Source organism: Anabas testudineus, chromosome 1 (genome assembly GCF_900324465.2).
Source record: "Anabas testudineus chromosome 1, fAnaTes1.2, whole genome shotgun sequence".
Taxonomy (NCBI): domain Eukaryota; kingdom Metazoa; phylum Chordata; class Actinopteri; order Anabantiformes; family Anabantidae; genus Anabas; species Anabas testudineus.
The window spans coordinates 14,385,733-14,403,579 of record NC_046610.1 but is presented as its reverse complement, the minus strand read 5'-3'; the positions used below and the strand labels follow the sequence as shown (position 1 = coordinate 14,403,579).

Here is a 17,847-nt window from a genome sequence, read left to right as displayed (position 1 = left end):
AGAACAAAATGCTAACTTAACTGTAGATCATACACTGGTCATATTCAACAAAACAACTTGCAATAAAGTTTTTCAAGCTACGTCATGATTTGAGAGAACTACCTGGTCACCATGTTTAGAAGTAGACAAGCTGTGCATTTTACAGATGTTGATGTTCCAACTGAGGGTGTAAAAACACTGAAACCAAGTCTCCAAGTTATGACAACCAAGCCTTGAGCTAAAGCTGAGTGGAGTTTGTGACAGCTGCAAAAAATCATTTCCCCCCAGATGTACAGCGTGAATTGTGTCCTCCATCTTTTATTCTTACACTCGTTCAATACTTTGGTTGGATGCACACAAACAAAGAGAGGAAACACACCGGGGTTGGGCAGATGTTGCTGATTAAACTCCTGACTCTCTGCTGATGTATAAAGGTAGGGCTGGCTGTAGTCTGTCAAGGCTGATCTGATTCTCTGTGTCCAGAACGCACAACATCTCCACCGTCTGCTTCTCCACAAATGTCTCCTTGAAACCCATGTGGATTTCATCTCTCATCTTTATCTCTCTGTCACTTCTTACAGTCCAGCTGCCTGTCTCCTTTTTCGTCTCCTCTTCATCCTCGTCATCCCCACAGCACAAAGCTACCTCGTTCTCATAGCAGAAAGCACTGGGGGAGTGAGGGCCCAGGAGATGACGGGCTGCCCTTGGGGCAAATGGTAATGGAGACTGGGAGCAACTTGAGCTGGAAGATGAAGCCTGCCCTCCCCGACCTGTTATCTGGCTGAGGTCCCTGGCACTGCAGTGAGGCGTAGATGGCACTTCATAAGTCTTATGGAAACGGGAATAGTCCACATGGTAGCGGTCACCCTGCTCAAAGACTACAGGCTCAAAGCGGTGGCCCCATAATATCTCCTTTGCCAAGTAGGAGCTACGGGCCTGAGTGGTCATAGCTGTGGCCTCCACCATTCCCTCCAGAATGACCACAATCTCAAAGTTCTCCTTCTGCAGGTCGGTGCGGCTCAGGCTATACAGAGGACTGCTCTTGTTTATCTCATGGACCACCACCAGCGGTGACACGAGAAACAGCCGATCCAGTCCGTCATCATAGCCAACATCAATGTCTGTTTGCTCCAAAGGAAGGTACTCGCCTTCTGCTGTCACGTGCGGCTTAATGAGCTGAGCGCGCACGTGGGCCTCGACAATGTGGCTCTTGCGCATGTTCCCTAGACGCCACATGAGGCACAGTTTCCCATCTCGCAGTGCAATGACTGCATTGTGAGAGAACAGCAAGGTTTGGGCCCGCTTTTTAGGCCGCACCATCTTTGCCATGATGGTGCCAATCATGAAGGAGTCAATAATGCAGCCCACAATGGACTGCACCACCACAGTCACCACAGCCACCGGGCACTCTTCCGTGACACAGCGGAAACCATATCCAATGGTGGTCTGGGTCTCTATAGAGAACAGAAATGCACCAATGAAACCCTGGATGTGGAGAATACATGGCCGCCACTCGTCTTTTACCCCCTCTACAGCACTCCTAGGATCCCCTCCTTTTGCAGGGATGCGAAGTTCAAAGTCTCCATGAGCGAGCGCCACTCCCCAGAAGATAAAGCCAAACAACAGCCAAGACAGAAGGAAAGTGGCGGTGAAGATGAGCAGCAGGTAGCGCCAACGTATGTCCACACAGGTGGTGAAAATGTCAGCCAGGTAACGCCGGGACTTATCCTCCATGTTGTCGAACACCACGTTGCACTGGCCATTCTTCTTCACGAAGCGGCTGCGCAGGGAACCAGTGCCCACATCCAGGCCCAGACGACATGAAGGCGAAGCACGGCAGCTGTTGTGGATGACAGGCTCTTTTGTCAACCTCAGAGACAAAGCTCCTCTTCCCTCATCACCTACTGGACACTCTCCCCCTCCTCCACCTTCTTCCCCAAGCATACATGCCCCCGACAGCGTCTGCTGAGTAAGAGGACTGTGGCCATTGTGGAGGTCCAAGTTGGAAATCTTCAGGGCATCTTCATCTGTGGAAACGATGCTGTATCTGGAAGAACAGAAAGGAAAATGGAGAAGTTTTTAATAAAAACTAATTTAGTTTTATCTCACAAGTCACTGCTTGTGGTTAAGAAAATGGATGAATGGTTCTTAGACAGTGGCTAATTGTACATTTGTATTTCCACTAGACTGAGGTTAGAACAAAATGTAGAAGAAGTAAAAAATCATTGTATCTGTGCTGCAGATTAGATATATTTATTCTTAATGTAACAAATAAATATGTTACAGAAAAAGCTAGGATAGATTGTGATATTTTCTCAGATAACATTTGCCCGGGTTGCCTGGTGTATAGCAGAACACAGCTGCTCACAATAGTTTAAACTCTGATAGCATCAGATTTACAATGGTGAAATATTACACAGTCGATGTGCTAGTCAGGATTTTTTTTTTTTAACATGAGCTAATATACACACAAACAAATTAGCCAGACACGCTAACAGCTGCAGCTCACACTGAAGCACTTGTTTTTTACGAATAATGTTTCAGCATGTGGAAAAATCCAAATTTATAAGGGGTTTAGAAAGTTATTAAATCATTTATTAATGCTTAATTTATTAAGTTTTAAGCTTTTTAAGTTATTTATTATAAACATATTTGTGTTGCATGTTAAAAAGTTATTTTCCAGTAAGCTCACCAGCCAAATTTCCCACAACCTGGCAACCTTTAACAACACGTATGTATTAGTGAGTTATTTAAATAGTAGTTGAAAATGTTTTAATATTTACTGCAGTTTGTGTAATTAATTATTCGTAAATGGGGACTGTTTTCAATAGCAATAAAGAACAAAAAAAACCTTCACCTTTATTTCACCATCACATAAGACCATTGAGGCTATTGACACAGTTTTACTTCCCACCCTGTCTCACCTGTTGACTCGCACAGCTCCCATGGCACCGGTGATCATCAGGCTGTGTCTGCGAGGGCAGTAATATAGGTTGGGGCGTGCAGTTCCAACCATTAAAGGACTGTTGCTGGACAGGAAGATAGGATGAGCTCAGGTCTGTCTCGCTTTTGTTATCAGCGCTGACTTCTCACGATACATTTCTGTGAACAAAAGGAACAAACAGGATATTTTATTAGTCAAAGCTTTTAAGTCGTACACAAATGTATTGGACAAACTGGAATTTTGGTTAAATGATGGTGCTATACGAACACTCACAGTGATCAACAAAAACGTTGAGTTAAGTTAAAGTAACATCTCACAAAAATGTCAAATGTCATCCACATGGTGGCACTAGAGAAAAGGTCAGAGGATTACCAAAGACATGGACACATTGTCTGGAAACCATGATTGTCTGAATAAAATCTATCACTTCTTCCAGCTGTTGCTGAGATACTTAAGTCTGGACCAAAGAGGTGGAGCAGCGAAGCAACATTACCATCTATGGACCTGTGATGCTAGCATGGCTAAAAAGAAAAATGAAAATCAAAAAAGAAGAAACGGCCCTGCCCTAATGCACAAAGCAGACCAGACAGTTTTGTGTAATGAAAGCTTATTGATTAGGTCCTTGCTAGTGGTTAGCCTTAGGGACCTTCAGGCCAACCAGGGGTGGAAAACCAAACAGACATTGGATGGGACAAAGGTCTAAAAAAGACATGAATCAGTGTTAATCTACTGTTGGAGGAACAATTGATCTACTGTTTGGCCTGATGACAAGGTTGGAGGGTGATTTCGCTGAACTTATTATGTCAGCACGCTGGGAACCAGGCGAACCAAAAAGCATCATGTTGCATAACTGATAGAAGGCCAATCGCATGCAATACTAAAGGGCACGAATGGTCTACGTTTTTAGTGTGCATAAATCTGGTATGAATAAGTTGAACCGGCTACACACACGCAAACACTTGCACGCATAAACACATACGTGTTCAGGTTAGATGGGATTTGGTGTCATGCAATGCGGACAATGCCTGCAAACTTCTTTTCCTGTAACACAATGGACAGATGTTACAGGTGGCTGCTGATTGGCTTGATATTCAACAAGATTATCCCAAAAGGGCAGATGATTATGTCAGCATGGTAAATTTCACAGCTGGAGGAGAGAGTCTCCTACCATGAAATCACAGCCTTTTCTCACAGAGTTGTTGGCGATGCAAGTCAAATGAGTCAGGTCACGCAGGTTGGTGCTATGTTAGTGCCAGGAGCATCTTGTGTGGGATCAATATTGACAAGAATTTACCAGGCAGGTGTCACAGACCTTACTGTATCTAATTAATGCTGGTTATTTTATTTTACATAAATATACATATATTATTATTTGATTGTTTCCACTTTTGCATGAAACAACTTCTGATGTTTTTTGTTTCAATGTTGTCGGTTATTTAGTTTTTTATTTCAGTGTCAAACATTTGGCCAGTCCTAGATGGGATTACAACACACCTCATCCAGTACACCAAAAAACTAAAGTAGAAACATCAAGTACTTCAAGTAACATATTCATGTGGAAATAGCAGGAGAAAAAAGTTACATGCTATAAGCCTGTTTGTGCTCCATCCATAATCACAAAACCAATTAACTTTTGCTATCTTACAAAACAAAATGTTATTTACTGTACTTCCCAATTAGGAAAACACTGGAAAACAAACAAGTACTAATTTTCTATACACTAAACAATACAATATAGAACAATAGGTTATTGTCTTTGTCATTATATAATGCAAACAAAACTCCAAAATCCCATAATAAACACATCAAACTGTGCAGCACCATAACTGGAAAGAAATCTGACAATATAATGCAATATAATAGTTATGTTGCTATGACAACCATCAGGTTAAAACAACAGCACAAACTATGAAGCACTACATTGCTTCCTTTACTTTGGAAATAGTCAAAACCATTCCAAGTCAAATTCCACTTTCTAGCTTATTTTTTTGTTGTTACACATGGACGATAAAGTCCTAAAAATACTATGGATGACATCATATCAACAGATCAATCACCATGACAACTGTGCAAACTCCAGTATACGTGATGGAGTTCGCTCAGTTGATTAGAGATGGTTTTATCTCACAATATAAGCTTTACCCTTTTAGTATTTGATGCTGGATTGGATTACTAAACTGGTCTGCGCTAATGTTTACTGGTTTCAAAGTGCTGTTGCCCACTACGCCGTGCCCATGACTCATCCAAGACCTAACCCATTATTTGTTTCTTGCCTCGCTAGAGAAACATGCTCACTTTACCAACTTTGTTTATACTGTATTTATGTAATTGATGTGACAGAAAACCACAGCACCAAAACTAAATGTTGCTGTGTGCTGTTAATGCAGACCATTGTTTAAAGCCAAAATAATGAGGATTGGAAATATTTTGTGTAATTATGCCAAATAAAATGTAATTGGACACATAGGGGTGTGCACAAGTCAAACTTAAACAACATCATTATCACAACTATTGTCAGTATCCACCTGGCTGTCTTTTCTCTCAGCAGACAGGAGCCCAGAGGGTGAGCTGCAGTAATTAATGGTTGATCATAGTGTATTAACCGTCTCCATAGGAACATCTCTGCTCGCACTATGGGGCTGATTCGCTCTGTATGTGTGTGTGTGTGTGTGTGTGTGTGTGTGTGTGTGTGTGGTGATGTTTCATCATGTGAGACAACTTGTGAGGAGGAGGAGATAAACTGGTCGAGGAGAGGAGAGAGACTCCTCCTTGAGAAACGTGTTCATGATGTGACTCACGAATAGGCATCAAAACATATCTAAGTCAACGGACATAAGGTACAGCACTGTGAAGATAAATAAAAAGTCATATATTATTATTACTTAATGTGTCAGCCTCTAGTCCTAACCCTAACCCTGTAAGAGGAAAGCTCCTGTCTGACGTACCTTACATTGAGTTGCATCATAGGACATATATGACATATATTACAACATAATGTCTCACAAAGAAGAGGATGGAGGAAGCTCCTACCAGATTACACATTGTAAACCTAACAAAGTAAGGGCTTTACAGGTATGAACTCATTCTCGTGAAAAAATGCAGAATAAATTGATGAGATTACGACGTCAGAGGGCTTTACTACAACGTGTAAAGCTGTTTGCTGAAAGTGGAAGATTTATACAACAAAGCATGAACGTACAAAATCTCCACAGTTTTGTTTTGTTCTTCTTTTATGGGAAAGATTTACACGTTGGTCAAGCCATGTTTTCGAAGGAGATCCTCTTTTGTTTACTTTACTGGAGCTCTGTACAACGTGAGCTCTTAGAAGTAACATTTAAAAAGGGCCTCCATGTCCCTGAGGACTGCACTGGGTGCACACGGTGTCCTAGTCCTACAGAGAAGCAAAAATAGGGGCTTCAGTGCGTAACAGGCACACACTTATTTTAACTAGGAGGACTTCAGCCATCCTACACACACACAGACAGATACTAGGACTTACAATTTACTTTTACACTAATTTACACTTTCTACTACTGAATGGAACATTTTTTAGAGAGATTTGTTGTACTTTTTACTCTTCTGCACATATCTACTATATCTAACTATCATTAAAAGTTAGCTTTTATATTAATATTTTACACATAAGATATCTTATATATAATTTATTTAATTTATAAATCTATTTCTATTCTGCTATGTTTTAATCCTGGTTAAACTAGGTATGGTATGGTAAGGTATTATTATCATGAAATATATTCTACACATATGTCACTAAACATTATCAATTTATGAGGATTATGAGTACTTACGTAATACTTTAAGTACTCTTTCCTGCTAATACTGTTACTTACTGTAAATAGAGGTCTGAATGCAGAACGTTTAATTGTAGGTGACTTAATTTTAACTGTGAAATGTTCTGCTATATTTCCTCCACCACTACCAAAATGTGGTGTGTATTAAAAGAAGCACTTTTTCAACAGAAGGTGGTTTGGTTCATACTACAAGCCTCAGTCATAAGCAGCCAATTGAACTGTGTGCAACCAAAATAAATTTGCACTTATAAAAGTTATGTTTCCATCTTTGCACATGCATCACTGCAGTAGGAAGTCCTAAATGTCAATCGGTCCCTCACACAGTGTAACCAGAAGTTGTGATGGGGCAATTTGAAAACTAAGCAGCAGCTGTGACGTGTATTTGTTTCATCGAGGCCACAGGAGCTGTCCAGTGCTGAAAATCAATTCTGACCCTGCAGGAATAATTGACATCAGCAGAGAGAGAGAGGGGGAGATGAAAACTACCCTAACCTTGAAAATGATTTTGGCCTTTAAAATCGTCTCCTCTGAGTGTTTACACTCCCCACATTTTTTACAGTCGACTTACTCTGCCACATGAACGTTTTGTTTAAGTATTGATTGTCTTTTCTCAGTAGTCGGTTAGACAGAGCTTGGACTAGACAACTATTGCAGGACTTACCAAGGTGAATGTTTTAATGTTTCAAGACTTAGATCTCAGAAAAGTAAACTAGCTGGAGTCTTGACTAGGAGACAAGCGTTAGTAAGTCATCCACAAACTAAACATGCATTTGTGCTTAAAAAAAACATTTGTGATAATCTTAACTTGTAGATCCAGCAGTTGTCACTAAAACTAGAAATAAGCACATATAAACAGAAGCACTGACCTTTGTGTGAATCACTCGAAGGCTAACAATGGTTTCATCCTAATAAAAAGATATTTCAGTAGGTTCACAGTTGGTACTGTTCTTTCTTCTCCTCTCCTTTCCTCTTCCTTGTTTCCCTTCAGTGGACAAAAACCTTTTTTATAAATCTGCTCCCAGATTTCTCTAGCAAAAACTTGTACATGTCTCCAGTGTGAGCTTTGACATGTTGCTCCATAGTAGCTGAACAGAGTCGCTCCTGCCTGATGGTGGTGCATCTGCCCCGATCCCTGCCAGTGTGTATGTGTGGGAGAGAGAGAGAGAGAGAGAGAGAGAGAGAGAGAGAGAGAGAGAGAGAGAGAGAGAGAGAGAGCTCTGATTATATTCCTATTTATGTATGCTATTGTTTTCCCCAGAGTGTGGATTGTATAATTTAGCCCACTCAGATACTTGCACTGACATCCAAATAACACAAGTAAAGACTCTTGTAATCCTACAAAATTCTTGTAGAGACTCTTGTAGAAGTGTCTCTGTAGCATTTCTCAAAGGCTCAAGAATTCAAAAAACTAAACCCAGAGGGAAAGCACACGTTACTGTGGGTTTTATATTATATTAACTTTGTCACTTAATGTTTTTGTTTGCCGTTTTGCATGACCATTGAAGAATTACTGCCTCACAGTCGTATGCCCTCACAAACCAGTCAAGAAGCAGTTGACATGCTTGTCTGCCCAGACTTGGTTTTTAATGAGTTAGCAAATTCTGAAATTAACAAATTTAATGTTTTGACTTGATGATGGTGGTAGTTCAGAAATCAAGGAACCAAAGTTGTCACATTTCACCCTGAAAGGTTTTTAAAAGCTTCATGCCAATCCTTTTTGGGACTCTGGTGTTGCCAGAGAAAAGAGAGCATCACCAAAGTCACTGGGCTTTATCATCAGGGGACCATGAATGTCTGTACCAGATTGTATAATAACAAATTAAGTTGTCAGAGTGCTGGACCAACGATTGTTATTCACAACTTCAACTTCAGGAAATGATCAGGAGAGTAAAGTGTCTTTGTCAGGGCAACTACACACATTGGTACACATTTCATTGTCATATAAAGACTAAAAGAAAAACAGATGGCAGCATACCATATGTTCAGCTCAGAAAGGTACAAACTGGACTACACACCTAAATAAATACAAAAAAAAGGAATTAAACCATACGATACACCATATACTGTGCCAAATAAAAGTATTCACCCCCTTGGATGTTTCATCCTTTTATTGACATTATAAATCAATCATGGCCAATAAAAGTTGGCGACTTTGACAAAAAAAAAAATCAGAAAAAATACCTCATTAATGTCAAAACAGGTTTCGGCAAAGTAATGTCAATAAAATAAAAATATATAAGGTGAAATCAGTGTTTGCATTAATATTCACCCCCTTTAAAATGACTGACCTAATACAACAGAGGTCCAGATATTTGGTGCTGGTAGTCCCACAACTGTGAAATAGGGATGCAGTGCAGTGATTATTATTATTCAGTATTCCTGGCTACCATTACACCATGAAAACAAAAAAACACTCCCAGCAACTAAGAGAACAGGTTATTGAAAAGCCAGGAGATGGATACAAAAAAATCTCCAAGGCACTGAAAATCCCCCGGAGTTCAGTGAAATCCATCATTAAGAAATGATAGGAATATATCACATGTCTAAATCTGCCTAGAACAGGCCGTCCACACAAACTGAGTGACCGTGCAAGAAGGAGACTGAGAGAGGCAACTAACACACCGACGACTACTCTAAGGGAGTTACAAGCTTCAGCAACTGAGATAGGAGAGACTGTACATACAACAAGTGTTGCCCGGGTTCTTCACCAGTCAAAGCTTTATGGGAGAGTGACAAGGAGGAAGCCACTGTTGAAGAAAACTTGACTTGAGTTCACCAATAGGCATGTGAAAGACTCCATGGTCCAGTGGAAGATGGTTCTTTGGTCTGATGAGACCAAAATGGTGCTTTTTGTCCATCAGACAAGACGTTATGTTTGGCGCACACTAAACACTGCACATCACCAGAAACACACTATCCCCACTGTGAAACATGGTGGTGGCAGCATCATGCTGTGGGTATGCTTCTCAGCAGCCGGTCCTGGAAGGCTTGTTAAGGTAGAGGGTAAGATAAATGCGGCAAAGAAGCATACAGCGAAAAGCTACACAGAAATGGTTTACTGACATCAAGGTGAATGTTCTGGTGGGGCCGAGTCAAAGCCCAGACCTCAATCCAATAGAGAATGGATGGACTTGAAGAGGGCTGTTCACACCCGATCCCTACGCAACTTGACAGAGCTAGAGCAGTTTTGCAAAGAAGAATGGCAGCCTTTTTTATAGGCACTGTAATAAAAAAAACCAAATATACTCAAGTAAAGTAACTCTTACTTGTGTATGTGTGCCTCAATAATACTCAAAACACAAAATTTAGCACTTGCTAGCTTTTAATTGAATTGGAACTTATCAGTCTTTCGAGCTGTTTCCAGATGAACTGCAGCTTTTGTAATGACGAGACTGCTCAGTGCAGCAGTGTGGCTCACTGATGTGTTATTAATAGTTTTCAGACACCAGTGGAGGTTTTTGGCACAGACAAATATGTTAAATCGAGTTTTGGAATTACAGATTGTGCAGTGTAGGTTCATTTCACTGTTGGTTTTAGTCTCTCGAGCTGATTTTTGACTGTTTATCAAACAAAAGAAAAAATCTTGAATGTCATGATTGTTGAGTGAGTGTTGCTGGTGCTTTTTGCAGTTTCATAGACTAAACAGTTCATGGATTATTTTGAACAATTATGTCAGTATGTCAGTAATTGATAAGTAAAAGGGGTGAAAGGAAAGGGGTAAGCGAATGCATTATGTCAGTGAGTGACCTCACAAGTATAAAGAAACAAGTTTGTATGTGTGTGCCAAAACGATCTCTCCTGCTTTCCTTACTGATAACCATTCATCAGAGTAAGAGGCTCCTGCTGCAGCCAAAACCATTTCTGTACATGTCACAGCAGCAGACAGACTGAACACCATCAGTCTCTGTAAATAAATAAGAAGCATGAATAAATAAAAACGCAATGCTGATTGAGCATGGTGGTGCAGTGTCAGCCGTATCGATACTGCTTCTTATTTCAAGACATCTTTGAGGTGTTATTGCCAATTAGACACAACTCTTTAGTTTCCATGGAAACCTTATTTTTTCCCTTCTTTCTCTGGCACAAAAATACATACACACTCTCTCCACATGGTTTATTTTTAAAAGTCCTTTCTTTTTAGTTTCATGAGACAACAGGTGGGTGTTGCACAGCATAGGTGGGAGGTTGAAGTACAGTAATAAAGGACTCAGCAGTGTGGGCACAGGTCAGAGGTTAGGGGATTAACAAAGAAGGTGCACAGAGGGAATGAGAGGACTAGGGATAACTTGAAGTAACACAATGTCCTCAGTGTTACAAGTCTGAATGAAAAAAAAAGTTGTTACTGCTTGGGCTGCACAGTAAAAGCAGCAAGTTGATGATTCATGTGCACGAAGTTACAATAAAATACAAGTTGGCATGTACACTTGAGAAACTAATGTGGGTTGCACCTAAAGATAAAAAAATAATACAAATAGTGTATTAATAGCATGGAAACATGAAGATACAACACAGCCTGCTTTTCAGCAGGTTCCTTTTGCATAGTTTAAATGTCAAAGACTGCGTCTAATGGAAACCCTCTAATTAGAGAGTGTTAAGTCATGCAGTGGGACATGAAGCTGAACGAGGTGAAGGAAAGACCGTCCTCACTGCCAAAACGCCCATCTGTGTACAGAAATAGAACTGATACGAGGCAGCGAGATGCTTTTTAGTCACATATTTTGCTGGAGGCACTTCTGTATTTTTGTCACCAACAGGACCATCCAAAACTTCTCCTCATCACGCTCAGGAGGTCAGTGACCAAAATCACCAAACCCGTCAACACTGTGTTAGTAACTTGTCCCTTCGGTCTTTTTGCATTTGATAAGCAGATAATGGGAGTTATTTTCTCTAGTTTCTCTGCAGTCCTGCTTGATGATTCCCCCTCGAATGCCACGAGAGGCAATTTACTCAGAAGCAGGCAGCCGCTTTGAGAGCTGATCCAGGTCAACATGTTTTTAGAAAAGCAGGCCGAGGGTGGCAGGAGTAGGATGGGAGGGAGGGGGTTATAACTCCCAGTGGATGAATAAATTTACTCTAAATAAGCGTCGTGTATAGTGTTGCTCCTATTGGAAACACCAGCATGCCACGTGCACTTTACTGTTGTGTGTTTATTTGTGTGTATGACATTTCCTTGTATTTTCCTTCCAAACTAAGACAGAGTTCACACAACATGCAATAATGTGTTAGAAGAACAAACTGCAATTTTTGGCCGGATGTAAAATTTCAAAACAGCCCTTTCACTCACATTTTAAGTTGAAATAACAAGAGTTTACATGAACGCACTGCACCCAATTTTGCCACGTTTTTGTGCACTCTTTATCTAAAGAAGTGATTCAACCACTACTCATTTTTATGACAAGGTTCAACAAGAACTGGATTAAAGGGCTTCTTCTTGACCATACAATCATTAAACTAATGTTAGCTGTGCTCATACTTTATGTGGACAATTTTAGCATTGGGCTAACATTTAAATGTGCTCACACATATATGGTGGCTCGTTGGTCTAGGGGTATGATTCTCGCTTAGGGTTCAAATCCCGGACGAGCCCAGTTTTTGGGGCAGCAGTAGCTCAGGAGGTAGAGCAGTCGCCTACAAACCCCAGGGTTAGTGGTTTGATTTACAGTTCCCCCTGGCTATTTGACAGGAGACAGAAACCCCATAGTGTAGCACCAACTGCTGTCCAACCACAATTTCCCCAAGGGGGTCAATTGTATTGAAAGTATTAATTATTATTATTATTACTATTATTATTTATTATTATTAAGTCTTAAATATTTAAATACATTCATGAATGGTTTAAGAAACACTAAAAACCATTAAAGTGCAGCAGATAAAAAGACATTTCAAAGGTACAATGCGCAGCGTTTGAGACTTAGTGAATATCACTGCACTGCTGTCAGGCTGTTCAAAGCGTGTGGCTCACACTGTCTTTGACAGCACCTCTCCACATTAAGATTTTTTTTAAGCACACTAAAGACGAGTCACATACTGTGTTAATATATATTTTAATAAAAGATGTTGTTATAGATATTGTAATAACACAAAATGTGTCATGCATATCTGAGTTCATATGTGAGGAAGAGCAGCACTGGACACAGAACATGTATTTCAATGCATAGTCTGTTGATCACAAATAACTGCTCACTGCTGCATGTTTTTTATAGAGTAGGAGAGTGATTTTAGACACAGTCTTGAAGATGCTTCTGGTGATGTCAACCCACGGTGACCTCATTTTCCTGTGTGTGTGTCAGTTCTATATTAAAAACAATCACAGCCAATTTCATTTTCAGCAAAAATAGCAATATTGCATTAAAAAACTCTATACCAAAATGTCACTGTTGTGAACATGAAGTAGCTTTTATACAGTCATTAAACTGTTTACCTCCCTGTTAGTTTCAAGTTTTGCGAGCTGAACTTTTCCAACTGCATTTCCATGGATACTAGCTCTACTCTCTCATTATAGCAACTGCTGCCAGAGCAACTGAATGCAGCCACAGTATGCATGTGACACACAGCGGACGACGAAAATATCTCGCCTTAATTGTCATTTTACTTGCCAGAAATGTTTAATTATACTCCTGTGTCTTAGAGGTTCAAGTGATAGCGTTGTTTGACAAAATGTAGGCTTACAAAACTGTAATTAATCATCACAAACTTTGGACGTGTTCTTAGTTCACACACACACACACACACACACACACACACACACACACACACACACACACAAACACATACACATATAAACTAGCCTGAGCTTTCAGTTCTCCCCAATCATTTTAAGACAAGTACACTTATAAATACATGTTTGATGAGCAGGTGGTGTGTGCGTGTGTGTGTGTGATGGAGACAGAGTGTGTATGAATGTGAGCATTTGAATGTGAATGTTTCTGATCAGCTTGTGTACGTTTCCATTCTGTACAAATGTATCTAATGCATAACCTAATTTTAATCCTATAACATTATTATTCATATTTTACCAATATACTGTATTGCTTTAATATTAACGCTGCATCAAATCCCAGCAGTGTACAGGTGCAATATACAGTAGAAAAAAAAAAAAGAAAGAAGAAGAAGGCGTTTGAGAGGTTTGCACCTGTATGTCTATTTATGTTACCTTGTTATTCTAAGTTATAATGCAAACATACAAACTAAAATTGCTAAAACTTACTGTATTAGCATCTTATAAGATCTTTGTTTGACTTTTACATTACAGACATGCTGTTTCTCGTCTCCTTTTTGTGGCTGCACCATCACATTAACCACCTGTGCATAAGACATCTGTTGAGAGGAGTCAGTGCTACATTTCACTTTCTAAAGATGGTGATATTTGATAGGACAGATAGGATATTGGGCTCATCGAGAACCAATGAATGTTTGTTTTCTTACAAAAGCCCCCAAGCCTCTCTAGCCTCTATTAGCACTCAGAAAGCAACCAGAAGCTTTGCAGCTTTGGGGTCGTCTCTCTTGGAAATAAAACATACAACATACGAAGTTTCTTTGGGAAAATGAAGACTGTGGATCAGATTACTAAGGTAGTGTCTTGTCATTTACCATTAGACATATTTGCAGTGTGAACCTCATCAGAGACCTGAGATGTATCCCAACAGTAGTGGTGTGTGTTTAAGGCGACAGTGCATACAAAGTAAAGAGATATTACATTGTTAGTGACAGGGACGCATGACTCACTTAGCTCTATTTATAGTAGAAACAGCACAAAGCTATTGTTTAAATGGTAAATTGTGCTATTCTACTGCTTACATGCAATTCAAATATAAAATCTTGAGAATTAACCTTTAATCTTTTAGAGCTTTCCTAATTATAACTAATAAGAATTCATTTGTTTTGTTGACAGTTGTTATTCATATTATCATAATGAACAGAGCCATGAGCCTCCTGGGAAATAACTCCACACCAGTTCAATTGAAAATCAATCAATAAAAGGCTATTTTAGTGCTGAGAATACACAGCTACATGCTGCAGATGACGGTGGAAATTCAGCAGGACCCACATGGCGCCCCCTACTGAAGACCACTACTGCCACCAGTTCCAGTCCAACACCTTTGACCCCTTCCGCTGCAGCTCCTGCCTGAGGCCAGCTCATATGCACCTCAGCAGCAACACCACAGCTGCCACAGACGTACAACACGATGGTCCACAGGAGTGGGTAGGTAGAGAAATCACTAAATTGCCTCTGACCCTGAATTTATCACAATTCTCAGAAGTAGACGTAACCATGGTGTTTGAATCATCTTTGAAGGAATTCGATTTTAAGGAAAAATGGCAAAACTTCACAGGTAGCAGCTTCTCAAATGTGAAAACTTTTAAATTTTCCCAGTTTTCTATGACAGTAAACTCAACATCTGTGCACGTTTGACAGATGTGTAATGTTGGCACATGTACTAATAGCAATAACTTTAAATAAAGTTTGTGTTAGATCACTCTGTTTTCCAAGCAATCCTATAAATCATAACTATAAACAAATTGATTCAACATAAACTGAATAAATAGATTAAAAATTGATTTTCACAAAGTCACTGATAAATTTATGGTTGTAAAACTAATACAAATTTGAAGAAATCCAATCCCCTCTTCACACTTTGTTTCTTATAAAAACCTTTCTACATAGAGATATGCTTTAGGTATAGTGATCACAGAGTCACTTGTGAGCTGAACCATTTCTTCTTGCAGTTTTATGTCAAGAACTGTGACCAGATCACCAGATCTAATAACTGAAACTTTTAGTATTTTTCAGTTTTACGAGAGAATGATGCACAGAAGGTTCTATGGGACCTTCAGGGACTCCAGACAGGATTAGGTGAAGCATGTACAGTACGGCATGTCATGCTAAAAGGCTTAAAAGTAGAAGGACATATGATGGAACTGTTAGTTTTTAGTCTAAAGTTTTTAAGTAGAATTTAAGTAAATAACTTTTAAAATGTCACTATGAACAACAGAGTTGTGATAGATGTCAGCCATGATGGTCACAATCAGCAGCGGCCAGGTTACCACTGTTCTGACACTACACATTACATTTTGAGGTTTTCTGACTTTCTGAATTACTGGGTGGTTTTTAATAACTTGAGTCTGAATGAGGCTGTTGTGATAAAACTGTTCTACATGTTGGACACTGGGCTAGTGATGTCAACCTATAACACAATTATGAAGCGAATCTGCTGTGGATGTGGGAGAGGGATAATGCAACAAGTTGGCATTTGATTCTATATCATTAATTAATGAAAGCTCATTACAATCCCAGGGGAACAGCTTGTTATCTGATACGCCCATATGACACATGTAGACTCATCCCCTCAAACAACACTGGCACACATAGAGTAGAATAAAGTCCAAAAAGTTATTTTTATCAACTCTATTATGATATGTAGGCTTTATTTTGATCTGAAACCAAAACATGATGCTTTAAATCCTTTAAACCTGCATCCATTCAAGAGATCTAATGGTTGAAACTGTCTTATTTGTCTGTAAATGAGAGGTCGACCTGACAGAGAGATCAAGATAAAGATGAGAAAGAACCTGAGTGGGCGGTTCTGGCCATGCTAAGCACTAGAGCAATGAAATAATGATGAGCATGACCAGAGACTAGCTTAAGTTACATCCTGTGCAGTCTAAATGTATTGGCTAAGTTAGAACAAATGGAGACAAGGAAGGAGAGAAGGAGGATACCTGCTGAAAGCACTGACAGCACGTGTCTAAAGGACAGCGAGCAGTTACAGTAAGTACAATACATCTTAATGTTTAGTATTGGGAGTTTGGATTCTCATTTAATGGTGTGTGCAAGTTAAATTTGTGTTGCTTTGTATTTTTGTTGTTAAAAATCCATGGAATAAAAAGAAACCTTCGTAAGGAAGTTGCTGTGTTACCCTCTTGTCACAGTCATGATGTGATTTGAGTGACTCTGTTGGTGCATTCGGAAGATTTATCAAAATAAACACTTGATTTCTAGAAACATTCATACTAATTACACACTCACCTCTACTTTTGAAGAATTTGATATTCTTGTCCCTTAAAACCTGATGTGATCGTAATAATAATTTTAGTCAGTTTTCCTGTTGCTTGATTTTCCAAATGATGAAAAAATCTTTTTCTACATTTTACAACCAGGACGATGATGATCGCTCCCTGTCTGAGGTGACCACAAGTGCCAGTAGTGATGACGTCAGTGGTGGTTGGACTTACGAGTGGAGTCTGGTCCACAGTCTGAGTCCTGAGTGGGAACTTAATATCTGTGACACTGACATACAATCCAGGTGAGGTATCCTGTAGCTAGATTTAAGAAACCACTTTTTACCAAGAAAGAGCTTCCTGAGCAATGAGCGCAAGTATACCTGGAAATAGTGTATCTGCTGCATGTATAAATGTGATTTCGCTATTTATTCTCATATGTTGTTGCAGTAATCAGCTTGTAGCTGGCACTTTATGGTAATTACCCATTTTGACAGTCCTAAATTCCACACCAGAAAGAAGTAGATGTTTGAAAACTACCATGTTTAGTTATCTAACTGTTGATTTAGCCATCAAAGAGTCACAAGCTGGACTGAGGAATTTGTGCTGATGATTTTATTTTTATCAGTGCCCACAAATTTGTTCCATTAATGAGTAATCAGCGTAACCTATCATCTTCCCAACTCCTTAAAACACTGAAGAAGGCCTTCTTCATGGTTATAAAGCCAAGTGACTGTTAGAACTGAAATTCTGCACCAGCTACCTCACCTCTATGTCCTAAATGTCTATGATGACCTTGTGCTACTTTGTCCAGCTCTCCAAATCAGCGGGACTGTCCAGAAAGGAGCAGGTCCGTCAGCTCAGAGAGGCACTGTGTGGCCCAAAGAGATATGACCCAGTTGGACCCTTCTCCCCATAGAAGCACTGAAAGCTCCTGGATGGATGAGAGGAGGAGCAGAGACAGGTCCCGTCGGGCATCAGGTCTGACAAAGATATACAAATGATTTTAGTTTTTTTTTAATAGAGTAACATGTTTATCTAAAATCTGACCTTAAAGAATACGATGTGCAGTGAAATGTCATTGATGGTATTCATGTTGCAGGTTACATATTA

General features: G+C 39.7%; 1 protein-coding gene across 1 annotated transcript; it reads right to left on the bottom strand.

The window, feature by feature from the left end:
* Nucleotides 1-381: 381 nt before the first annotated feature.
* Nucleotides 382-7,683, bottom strand: LOC113162111 (ATP-sensitive inward rectifier potassium channel 12-like). The gene is made up of 3 exons (XM_026360120.1): nucleotides 7,602-7,683; nucleotides 2,904-3,081; nucleotides 382-2,026 (listed from the first exon to the last, which is right to left on the bottom strand). The coding sequence occupies exons 2-3, from the start codon at nucleotides 2,993-2,995 to the stop codon at nucleotides 382-384; spliced, it is 1,737 nt and encodes a 578-aa protein (XP_026215905.1). The 5' UTR covers nucleotides 2,996-3,081; nucleotides 7,602-7,683.
* Between the last annotated feature and the right edge of the window lie 10,164 nt (nucleotides 7,684-17,847).

Bases quoted from the DNA above. Each gene is read 5' to 3' on its own strand.
- LOC113162111 (XM_026360120.1), bottom strand. From the start codon at position 2,995: ATGGTTGGAACTGCACGCCCCAACCTATATTACTGCCCTCGCAGACAC. The intron at 2,027-2,903 runs GTGAGACAGGGT...CTGTTCTTCCAG, and splicing joins GGAGCTGTGCGAGTCAACAG to ATACAGCATCGTTTCCACAG.